Raw genomic sequence first — 12,645 nt, forward strand, 5'->3', positions numbered from 1 at the left:
TTAATTCAAAAACAGCTTGCAGTTCTGCTTATTAGAGTCATATGTTTTACTGAAGGGAATATTTATGACTACACATGACTTTTTTGTTTGTTTGTTTAAATGGCATTATTATTACTTTTATTCTTACTGAGCTACCTTACAAGTTTCGTAATTCTCCACGTCTGTGTGAAATTACAACTGACACTAAAATGTAAAAATGTCTGATTGTTATAATAAAACAGAGCAGCAGAATCCACAAAGAGCCTGTTCTCATTAACAAGGGTTATCTCAGGTGGAAATGTCAAGCCGTGCATCTCAGTCACGCATCAGAGATTTTATTTTCTTCACTCGTCGATCATGCTGACAGTATTTTTATCATTTCAATAAAATTTACAATTCCACGTCCATCTGTCTCGACATCAACTGACAGAATGTCAAGCTCCACAGAAACACAAACATTTACCAGAAACTCCCGTCTTCAGGTGAACAAACACAGACTTTTATTGTATTTATTAATAAAAACTGTCTGGTAAAAAACATTATACAGCCTCTCCAACTTAACTAAGACTGGTGTAATGAGACTCAAATAAGTAATAAAAACTAAATAACACACTCATACTAAATAGTGCAACAATACTGAAGAGACGGCAGCACAAATAATCACAAACACAGCTGCAAGGGTCTTCTCATATACATTTTACTAGCAAATATCAGCATATATCACATGTAAAAGAGGTTTTAAAGTGAACGTTTTAATACGAATTCTTTGCAACCAACATGACACAATAAAAGTCAAACTGTTCGTGTCCAAAGTGCAGATGCATTGGTCAAAAACTTACAAATTATCCTCAAAAATGATCAGAGAATGAACTGACAATACAGAGTAACAACATTTCTGACACACACTAAAAATGTTTCCAAAAAACAGATAAATCTGGAAGTCTAATTGTTTCTGTCTGGTATTAAAATACACTGTTCTGATGAAGACACAACTGTACTGCATCTTACTTATTAAAATCATACAATATCCTCAGAAGGAAGGGAACTGAAAGCTGATAGCCATTTAGAAATATACACTGAAAGCGTGCGCTACTGTATAATCACTGTCTCAGATGTCATGGACGGCTCCTCGGCTCTCTCTCTGGTGAAATAGCTGCTGTGCTGGAACTTGATGACTTCGTTTCCCCAGCTGGTCCAGTCGCGCTGGAGACTTCGGGCAAACAGCTCTAAACACTTGGGCTCGGGGCTAATGTAGGGCTTTAACACAGCTGTAGGACATCAGAGGAAGAATCAGCACCAAAGCTATAAATCAGCAGTTCTCCGACTTTTTATTTTATACCAAGAAACTCCAAACGGTCAACGACAAAACATACGGTAGCGAACTACAGATCGATTAGCAATAAATAACAATAACAAAACAATCGTTTTTTTTTTTCATGCAAAAGATACCCTTGTGAAAAAGAAGTGTGCTTAATTGTATTGAATGTGCACTTGTAGTGTACTTTAAATCTTAAAAATAAAACTGTACTTCTAGATTATGAATGCATAAAATAAATGAATAAATGATTAATCAAGAAATAAAAAGCCACTTGAATTACTCAAAGCGAGACACTTTTATGACTGTTTATTAACAGACTTAAGTGCTCTTTTATAACGTTTTACTTTAAAGTACATTTTACACAACATTTTTGTTGTGCTTTAAAAAAAATGTTTGACTAACATGCAAGTACTTTATTTACAAGTGTAGTATGCTATTTGATATTACATTTAAAATGATCATATATTAAATTTACTTAACTGCAACCTCTTCATTACAAATGTGTAATTACAAATGCATGACTGATAAGTTTCAACAGAAATGATATTAAAGTATATATATTTTAAAGTATATATATATTTTAGTTTACCATAAATGCTTGAAAGTACATTCAGCAGAACTTTAACCATATTTCAAAGACAATAGAAATAATTATAAAGATGGGACTTAAGTCCTACTTAAGTGGGTCAAGAAACACTGTAGAGTTCAGCTAATTGTATTTTATATAAATGTAGCATGCAATTCATGTAGTTTGCACTTAAGTATATTGTTTTAAAGTATATTATTGCAACATAAACTGTACAACTTTTTCACAAGGGTAGGCACAGACCAAAAAGTATAACCTGATAATAAAAAATAAAAATAACAGAAAATAACAGTACTATAGATGCTTATGGCATGTTTTAAGTGTGTGCACCTGATAATGAAGGCTTCTGGGAGTGCAGGACTGATGGGACGCTGATTAGGAGCCGCTGCTCTGGAAGCTCCTCCGCCGCTGAAGACCTGCAGCACACAATGAGCTTTACAACATAAAGAGATGGAAGAAAGAAGACACCAACGGGACACACATCACCTGACTGCGCGGTCAGTGCCAGACCGATGCCTGCCGAGCACCAGCACTTCATAAGGCTTCTTGTGCGGTGAGTCCAGAGGAAACACAAACTCTCCTGTTTGGGTCACCTGGAGGTTCAGACAAACTTTATCACAAACCGAGCAAAAACTTTCAAAAGTAATCTTACATTATTTTGATTATCCTTAAAACAAATAATGATTTATTATGCTTTTTTTACTTTATAAAAACCCTGTTACACTGTAAAAGTTGCAAATAAAAGAAAGATTACAAGAACATGCCATGTCAGTTTCTCAAATTTTCATGTTTTATTCAGTGTGTTGTTTGCTGATGATTTACTGAAGATTCTGATCAAACTGCTTGATAACTTTAGCAATCTGAACAGGTTTCATTAAAAATAACTATATTTGTTTTTTTGTAGATGAAACATGAAAATGAGTAAATTATGACAGCATTTTCATCTTTAATCCTCCGGTGGTCTTCTATGGAAACTTGTTTCCGCCACAAATTAATGTAAAAAAAGCCGATTTTGACTTTTTAATCTCATAAATTTCTTCAATCTAATTCTGACTTTTTCCCCCCTTAGAAATGAAAGACATAAACTCAGAGTTGAAAGATATAAAGAAGTGCAAATTGTGAGAGAAAAAGTCAGGATTGGGAAATTGCCTTTTTTTAAAAAAATAATAATTCCAAGGTGGAAATAAGCTTCTAAAAAAAAAAAAAAAAGGTTTTGAATTTTATGAAATATGAAAATACAGCACAAATATTACAGTGAATATTAGGTTTGTTCTTCAGTCTGTTTTGACCGCCAAAAATCACAAGTGTGATCCTAATCCTCATCAGTGTTTAGGCTGTTTTTCCTCTTGGTTGTGTATACCTTCACCCACAGCCACTCTGCCAGCACTTCAACCGCCCAGTACGGGTAGAGCTCTTCTTTGATGAAACGCAGGTGCTTCGCCCGGTTAGTTACCCACGTAACCACCAAGCATTCTGGAGCAGCCAGTGCCGGCACAGGAAGCTGCTTGAGCTGAGACGAGGGCAGAGAGCTGTATCTGTCAATCACAGCAGGATATCACTTCAGTCCAGAGCAGTGCGTTATTACAGCTCATATAACAGCTAGGAAATACAGTCGTGGCCAAAAGTTTTGAGAATTACATAAATATTAGTTTGCTGCTAAACTGCTTTTAGATCTTTGTTTGTCATGGTTTCTGTGATGTACTGAAATATAATTACAAGCACTTCTACATTTCAAAGGCTTTTATCGACAATTACATGACATTTATGCAATAAGAGTCAGTATTTGCAGTGTTGGCCCTTCTTTTTCAGGACCTCTGCAATTCGACTGGGCATGCTCTCAATCAACTTCTGGGCCAAATCCTGACTGATTACCACCCATTCTTTCATAATAACTTCTTGGAGTTTGTCAGAATTAGTGGGGTTTTTTGTTTTATTGTCCACCCGCCTCTTGAGGATTGACCAGGAAGTTCTCAATGGGATTAAGATCTGGGGAGTTTCCAGGCCATGGACCCAAAATTTCAACATTTTGGTCCCCGAGCCACTTAGTTATCACTTTTGCCTTTATGGCACGGTGCTCATCGTGCTGGAAAATGCATTGTTCTTCACAAACTGTTGTTGGGTTGTTGGAAGAAGTTGCTGTGGAGGGTGTTTTGGTACCATTCTTTATTCATGGCTGTGTTTTGGGGGCACACAATTGTGAGTGAGCCCACTCCCTTGGATGAGAAGCAACCCCACACATGAATGGTGTCAGGATGCTTTACTGTTGGCATGACACAGGACTGATGGTAGCGCTCACCTTTTCAAGCCTTTTTCCAGATGCCCCAAACAATCGGAAAGGGGCTTCATCGGAGAATATGACTTGTGCCACAGTCCTCAGCAGGTCCATTCACTATACTTTCTGCAGAAGATCAATCTGTCCCTGATGTTTTTTTGGAGAGAAGTGGCTTTCTTTGCTGCCCTTCTTGACACCAGGCCATCTTCCAAAGTCTTCGCCTCAACTGTGCGTGCAGATGCGCTCACACCTGCCTGCTGCCATTCCTGAGCAAGCTCTGCACTGGTGGCACTCCGATCCCGCAGCTGAATCCTCTTTAGGAGACGATTCTTGGCGCTTGCTGGACTTTCTTGGATGCCCTGAAAGCCTTTCTTTACAAAGAATTGAAACTCTTCTTGAAGTTCTTGATGAACCTAATAAATTGTTGATTTTAGGTGCAATCTTAGTAGCCCCAATATCCTTGCCTGTGAAGCCATTTTTATGCACCGCAATGATGGCTGCACGCGTTTCTTTGCAGGTCCCCATGGTAAAAATGGAAGAACAATGATTTCAAGCAATCACCCCTCCTTTTAACATGTCAAGTCTGCCATTCTAACCCAATCAGCCTGACATAATGATCTCCAGCCTTGTGCTCGTCAACATTCTCAACTGAGTTAACAAGATGATTACTGAAATGATTCTCAGCAGGTCCTTTAGTGACAGCAATGAAATGCAGTGGAAAGGTTTTTTTTGGGATTAAGTTAAATTTCATGGCAAAGAAGGACTATGCAATTCATCTGATCACTCTTCATACTTTCTGGAGTATATGCAAATTGCTATTATAAAAAATTAAGCAGCAACTTTTCCAATTTCCAATATTTATGTAATTCTCAAAACTTTTGGCCACGACTGTACACTTATACCTGTTGCTTCTTTTGACAGATTTGTTCTCCCATGGTGGATCAAGGACTATAAGGTCAAATTTGTCTCCACCTGTAGTCAAAATATAGCAATATGCAACACTAACAGATCAACAAGACATGTTGCCAAATAATCAGACCCATGGGAAGCAAATTAAATAAAATACCCACAACATCCAAAATAAACATAAAAGTGATAATAATAGATAACAAATAATGAAAAGAGGAACAAATGTGTATGTTATCCCACTGGAATCTGTTCCAAATTTATATTAAAATTCCAATAAGAAACCTGTTCAGATTCCTTTACGTTTTGTTGACTCAAGTTAATGTAAGAAATGTTTAAAGCATTAAAAAAGTAAAGTCTAAAAAATATATATTATTGTATGTATTTAATACAATGAACCTGTAGGGTCACAAAATTATGCAAAATTGGCAGCATTTAAAGTAGCATAACAAAACTAAAAAAAAAAAAAAAAACTAAAAAACGGTAAGTTTACAATAAGGTCCTGTTAGTTAATTCATTAACTAACATTAATTAACAATGAACAATACATTTGTTACTGTATAATATTTGTTATTTTTAGTTAATAAAAATACAACTGTTACATTAAAATTAAACATAATTAAAAAAAAAATTTAAAGAATGTTAAAAAATAAGTTAAAACAGAAAATTAAAAAAGCTAAAATATAATTAAATATTACAATAGTATATTAATAATACTAAAATAGCACTAGTCATGAAAACTTCGAGCCATTCAGCTGCTCTACATGAAAAACAAAATACTAAATTAAATAAAATATTGTACTAGAATAGTAAATTAAATTTCAGTGATTGAACTCACTGTTGACAAGTGGATGCATACGCGTGATGTCAGACAACAGGAACCGGCTGCGGGGCGGCAAAAGATACTTTTCCTTCATCAGCGTGACCTCATAAGTGCAGTCGAATGGGTTTTCAGTGATGTATGAGAACAGATCCAGCGATGGGTCCAGACCATCTCTGTTCAACATCTGCACTGGTGCCATCAGAGACTCGTCTGTTAACGGGAGCTGCTTGGCCATGTCACATAACGCAGCTAGCCGGCACTCGTGTGATGGCATGGATTCAGAAGGTGGTGCGGTCAAAACTTCTGTCAAGTATCCACACTGACGTCCAGCTTCCAAAAGAGCCCGAGAGCCCTCCAGAACTACCAACCTGATCTGAGAAAAGATTAGAAAAAGGAGGGAAAAAAATTGATAAAATGAAAAGTAAAACAAATCTTGAAGGAATTTCTATCATAATTTGGTATCAGTCCATTTTCAGTATGCACAGAGTACATGAAAGATCTACTAACAAACGTTCGGTATTTAGTTTCAAAAGGTTAGCAGCACTCATGGTTTAAGATCATTAATGCAGTTGTTCTTTAATGATTTTGAGGTAGAAGGAATTTAAAGCCATGCTGCCGAATAATCAGACCCACGGGAAGCATTTAAATTAATAAAAAGAGAAGCGGACCAAGAACCGAGCCTTGTGGAACACCTCAAACGGAAACAGTTTCTGATGTCTACTGATCCTCTACTGTCAAAAATCTGGGTGTTATATTAGACAGTAACTTGTCTTTTGAAAATCATATTTCCCATGTTACAAAAACAGCATTCTTCCATCTTAGAAACATTGCCAACTATACGAAACATGTTACCTTGTTTCTGATGCAGAATAAAAGCTAAGTTCCTGCGTTCATGACCTCTAGACTGGACTATTGTAATGCATGATAGGTGTGTTGTCCTACATCCTCAATAAAATAGCTACAGGTAGTCCCAAAATGCAGACGGCTAGATGCCTATAACCCATGTCAAGAAATATGCCATATTACCCCAATTTTACAGTCCCTCTGCACTGGCTACTATTAAGTTCCTGTATCAGTGTACAAAATTATATTACTTATAATGGTTTAGCTCCTGCGTACCTACTAGTCTTCTACCACGCCAGCATAACCCATCACGCCCCTAAGGTCAGCAAAAACGCTGGACTTTTCGGTAGTACCTAGGATAGCAAAGTCCACTAAAGGAGGTGGAGAGCTATTTCGCATTTGGCTCCCCAAACTCTGGAATAGCTTTGACTTCACTCTGTTTGGAAATCTAGATTAGAAAAACACACCTCTTTGGCCAAACATTCAAATAATGCATCTCATAATTTTGGACTGCAGTTATATCTGATCAAATCGCATTATTAGTCTTTAGCTTGGCCTCCGGGCCATGGTGACTAAACTCAGGAGACATATGCTGTGCTAGACGACGGCCCGGGACCCTGCTCCTCCAACCGCTGCCCAACAACTGGGACTTGAAGGCCAGCCTGAGGATTTGCCTCAAGGTGACAGTTAGACAGGAGCTGCAGATGCTTCACGGGGCGGCTGTCCATTTAGCATCTCTCCAGCCTGTTCTCCAGCCATGGTATACACATCCAAGGAGCCTTTATCAAGACCTACCGGGCTAGGCCAGCACACGATCCCACAAAGCACTGCAGAGCAAATACAGACATTTGAAGAAGCTTTCTATCCTTCATTCAAGGACATTGTCCCCGGTACTGCTCATTGGCTCAGACCACCTCACTTGGTGACTCCAGTTGAGCCAGTCATCTTGGTCCCCCAGCACTGGGGTTAAGGTCCTGCACTGCCTCGGGCTGGACGCCAAGGTCCGACCAACACCCAAAGTAGTACCTATCTAACAACGCCTGTCTTTTCACCACCTTCGGGCTCCTCCAGCTGACATCTACCAGCATGTCGAAGGCTTTGGCAGCTGGACGCCCCTCCCATGGCGCATTTAAAAGGCCAGCGGCACGAGGTCACGAGCAGGACAAGGAGGCCCTTGAATGCTTGGATAAACAGACGTGCGAGTACAGCATCGGTGTCCACCGCTATGCCACTTTCTCCGCCAGTGAAGAACTTTCCTGCTCTGGGCGCGACTAAAGGAGGCAGTACTTCCCTCAGCCCGAATACGAAAGGCGGCCGTCGAAGAACCCTGGGAGATGGCCCAAGTCTACCCAGAGATCCAGAGATTTGAACAGGCTGGCTATGTGGCTTAACTACTCCCCTGGCACAGAGAACACCTCAAGTAGCTGCACATCCCTCACCATCTTGTCGAACACAATGGCAAGTACAGAGTGGTTTTAATTGCTCTTTCCAGTACAGCCACTGACTTGAACAAACTCCTGCTCCCTGGTCCAACCCCTTGGTCCACCACTCCCTTTCAGTTCTCCCCGCGATTCAGAGAATACTGTGTGGCCTTCAGCAGTGACATACGGGATGTTTCATCAGGTCAGGCTCCTTCCAGAGGATGAGCCCCCCTTCGCTTCCTCTCTGGAGGAGCCTGCTGATGAACAACCTACAGTCTACCAGTGGAAGGTGCTTCCTTCCGGCACTACCTGTAGCCCCTGCTGTGCTACATATGCCCTACAGAAGCATCGGCCACCGACTATACCATCCAGCAGATGCAGTGAGAGACTCTGTGTTAAGACATTTCTACGTGGATAACTGTCTACAAAGCGTGCCTACAGTTGAAGATGCCAAGCCCATCATTGACAAGCTGCAGACTCTCCTGCCGAGGGAGGCTTTGAGCCACAGTGGGCCAGTACACATCCAGACACCATCCGGCCACCTCCCTGCTGAGGCAAGATCGCTAGTGCTGAAAAAGTGATCGCGATTGTAATACCAGGTCAAGAAGAATCAGCCCCTGGGCCTGCAGTGGGACTGTCGAGAGGACACCTGTCCTTATGTCGAGGAGTCTGTAGCCACTCGAAGAAGTTGTCACTATGCGCCCATCTATAAAGTGGTGGCAAGCCAATACGACCCCCTTGGCTTTCTAGTACCTTACACCACCAGGGCCAAAGTTGTCATCCAACACCCGTGGACAAAAGCGGACTGGATGACCCCTGCTCTGCCAGATCACCTGCTAGCCGCATGGAGAGAGGGGAGGGACGAGTTACCTCACCTACAGAGCATAGCACTTCCAAGCAGTTACACTGGCCAGCACAATCCCACCTGTGAGCCGAGATCCACGTGTTCTCTGTGATGCCTCGGAGCGAGCCTATGGCTCTGTGGCATAACCAACGAACGGAGAATCCTCATGGAGTCGTCCCAAGTAGCCTTTCGTCACCGCAAGAATCCAGATTGTGCTCCAAACAAGCAGCAGTCAATCCCCACGGTTGGAGTTGCGCTGCTCTGACCGAGCACAATGGCTCGGAGTCCTCAATCTAACTCCACACTGGTCCCATCCAGCGTTTTGTGCTCTGGTCGTACTCTACTACCGTGCTCAAGTGGCTGCATTCTGAGTCATGCCGAGTCACAGTGTTTGGTGTTACCCTCGTGCAGAAGATTCAGATCTCCCGAGGGGCGACACATGGCGTACGTGGACTCTGCACAAAACCTAGCCGTACGACATACGCGTGGCAACCTCGACACATTGACACCAACATGCCGCTGTGGTCAAGCCCCAGCTTTCTGTGGTGTGACCCAGACAAATGGCCACAAAGGTCCTTCAATATTCAGACAGATCAGATCAGAATTCGAAGAGCTCAAGAAACCACAGTTCTCGCGGCCTCACTACTACCACGCCAAGTCATCTCCCGGATGCTAAGCCGTATCTCTTCCTTCAGAGACCTCCTGACTGCCTACAAACGAGACTCTACATAGAGTGCGTCCCAGGCAGCGTCACAGCCTACATGCAAGCCGGCTGGCTCTGCGACAACAGTCAACAAGAGGTTTTCCATTGACTATGCCCAGCTGCAGTCAAGAAACCGGACCAAGAGCAGCGGGCTTCTCAAACTTGCACCAGAGTTCACGACCAGTGTCAAGCTCATCCGTGTTGGTGGGCGTCTGCGCCATAGTGACTCCAGCTGGAACCGGATACTGTTCGCAGTGGTGCTGGATGCCAAACTACCCAGTCACGCAGCTGCTCGTCAAGAGTATGATTACCGTCTGCACCATCCAGGCCCAGAGGGTTTTCTCAGAATCGCGCCGCAGTATTGGCTACCAAAAGAGGCGAGGAGGCTATCCGCCTTTCAGCGCAAGTGCCAGAGTGTCGAAATGGCGCGGAAAGCCTGCATCCTAAAATGGCAGACCTGCCTGCCTCATCCAGGAATCCGACTTTTCAAGCCAGCATTTTACTCAACAAGGTGGTGCTTCAGGCCATACTCTGTAGCGATTGGAAGGAGGTGAAAAAGCGTTGGGGAATAATTTTTTAAATGCATGACCACCCGGAAGCCGTGCACCATCGACATGCTCTCCAGTTTGAATGCAGACTCATTCCTCATGGCCTGCACGACGGTTCCATCGCCCGCAGAGGAAAGCCGTTCGAGCTGATTTCAGACCAGGGGACTAACTTCAGAGGTGGTGACCGAGAGCTCCGGGAAGCATTCGCTGACCTTGCTCCAGACATCAAAGCCAACTTGCCTCCCCAGCAAATCCGACTGGAAGTTTAATCCACCCAACGCCCCCACTTCGGCGGCCGCTGCTGGGAGCGCGAGATACGCTCAGTAAAAAACAAGCTCTGCAGCAACCCTTTGGAGCCCAGCTTAGACAGATGAGTGTAATGAGAACCCTACTAGTTGAGATTGGCGATTCTCAACCCAAAACCATTAGGCTACACGACCCAGACATCACGACCCTGATCCACAACCCTAACTCATTTCTCATTGGCGCCAGGATGCCTCTCTACCGCAGTGGTGTATCCCGACTGAAAGCCCTGAGCAGTAGGCGTTGGCACCATAGCCAGCTGTTGGCTGACCACTTCTGGAAGCATTTTATCTGCTTCTATCTGCCCAGCCTCCAGGTCCGACAGAAGTGGAATGCACGAAAACCCAGACCTGCCACATCGGCCAAGACGGTCCTCATCATTGACCCATAGCTCCCTGGCTCACTGTGGCCAGTGGGTACGGCCAGCGTATTCCCAACTCCGACGGAAAAATACGATCTGCTGAGGTGAATGTAGGCCGGTACACCAGCCCTGTGGCTCACGACTCGTAGCTTCCAGAGTTGTCAGACTAAGCTTACTACGGTCCGGTGGAAACGCCTTTTCTTCTTCTACAGATTCCCTTCGGTAATCTGGGGCGGCTGTAAAAAAGGCCCCCTTGTGGCCGCTAAGCATCGAACACTTTACTGTGACTCTCTCTCTCCTACTGGAAGACCGCCTCGCTTCACCTGACTCTAGCCAATCACAAGTTGACTCAGGATCGCTGCACGCTAGTGGTAGCTCAGGCTTTCTGCCCATTATGCCTCGTACGTGAGGCTTTCTTTCTATCGATGGTATAGGTTTGCCACTTTGGCATTGTTCTCTTTGGTACACCTTGTAAGTGCCATTTGAGCACCCTCTGCACATATTTGTAACTATCGCGAGATAGTCGCCTTCAATCCCGTTTTAAGCGGTTATAGGGCAGTCGCACCTCCCGCATGTACCCTGGTTGTCACTTGACACCTCTCAGAGCGGCCTGTGTAAGTTATTTATGTGCCAGCGAGGGTGAGCCTTGTATGGCGCATGGTTTTAATCCTTTCTCTTGTTATCGTTGTATCTGCTTTAACACAGCACAGCCTTTCATTATTGTAATGCCATTTCTGGCCATGTTAAAATACTTGTATTTAGGTTCTTGCTTGTATTTTTAAAAGGATACAGTTAATACAATAAGATTTGTTTGCATGATATCATTTCATTTGACTTGCAATATTGTTGGTTTTATTCCAAAGTTTTATTTGTTTCAGGAACCACAACAAGTCACACTGTACAGATTTCCCAATCAGGCAGTTTGTAAATTCATAAATACTACCAATGAAGAAATCTTGCTTGATTCTGACCGATCACCCGCTGTGAGCTCTCACTAACGCTCTACAAACTATCTAAATCCAAGAGCAGTCTCTTCTGCAACATATATCTTTATTATTTAAAGTATAATATGAATAATATTCTAATTAACATAATAAATATATAATGTACTTTATATACAGTGAGAGAACTATAAACACACTAATATTAATATAAGTGTTATATATGATATTATACACATTAAATAATATAATGTTATTTTATTCATATTTATTATATCACGTTGTCTCTCTGGACCGTCAATATATCCTCAATATCAATAAATGAATCGTGTAGGCCTATTAAATTAAGCCATTCTATAAGGTAACTTTCGCACTTGGACAAACGGAGAGCGACTCCTCTAGCAGCACTTAAGCACACAGCTACGTGCGATTGCTTACGTGCATTGTTGGGGAAACGCACGTGAAACATCACGACGTTGTAATTACTCGCGAGAAAACGTTCTTAAGCGCTAAGATCAATCGTTATCGGAACCGGCCCTGAACTTTATAATATTATATAGCCTAATTTATATAGCTAATCGATTACTTCATGGAAATAAATTAAATCTTCTACTCCCAAAAATAAAACCCTTATCTGTCGGGAAGCTGCCCATGTTGTGAAATTCGTCTCGCAAGGAGTAACAGCACAAGAGTGCGATTGTAGATGCGTCTGTAAGACGCGACAGGGAGCATGAACTTGACGCGCACAACTGCAGAAGAATGTCCGTTCAGAATGGAGATTTAATAATATTGAGGTT

The 12,645-nt window shown here is 42.3% G+C and overlaps 1 protein-coding gene across 1 annotated transcript; it reads right to left on the reverse strand.

Annotated features, from left to right (window-relative positions):
- Positions 1 to 665: 665 nt before the first annotated feature.
- mettl4 (methyltransferase 4, N6-adenosine) lies at positions 666 to 8,169 on the reverse strand. Its single transcript, XM_042761396.1, has 8 exons — positions 8,123 to 8,169; positions 7,783 to 8,054; positions 5,900 to 6,316; positions 5,058 to 5,127; positions 3,244 to 3,418; positions 2,370 to 2,476; positions 2,214 to 2,299; positions 666 to 1,247 (listed from the first exon to the last, which is right to left on the reverse strand). Exons 1-8 carry the CDS (start codon positions 8,167 to 8,169, stop codon positions 1,069 to 1,071), a joined length of 1,353 nt encoding a protein of 450 aa, XP_042617330.1. The 3' UTR covers positions 666 to 1,068.
- Between the last annotated feature and the right edge of the window lie 4,476 nt (positions 8,170 to 12,645).

The sequence above is a fragment of the Cyprinus carpio genome, chromosome A7, assembly GCF_018340385.1.
Source record: "Cyprinus carpio isolate SPL01 chromosome A7, ASM1834038v1, whole genome shotgun sequence".
In the NCBI taxonomy this organism is placed as follows: Eukaryota; Metazoa; Chordata; class Actinopteri; order Cypriniformes; family Cyprinidae; genus Cyprinus; species Cyprinus carpio.

Bases quoted from the DNA above. Each gene is read 5' to 3' on its own strand.
- mettl4 (XM_042761396.1), bottom strand. From the start codon at position 8,169: ATGGTGAGGGATGTGCAGCTACTTGAGGTGTTCTCTGTGCCAGGGGA. The intron at 3,419-5,057 runs GTATAAGTGTAC...TGTGATTGACAG, and splicing joins TCTGTCAAAAGAAGCAACAG to ATACAGCTCTCTGCCCTCGT. The intron at 2,477-3,243 runs GTATACACAACC...CTGAACCTCCAG, and splicing joins CAGAGTGGCTGTGGGTGAAG to GTGACCCAAACAGGAGAGTT.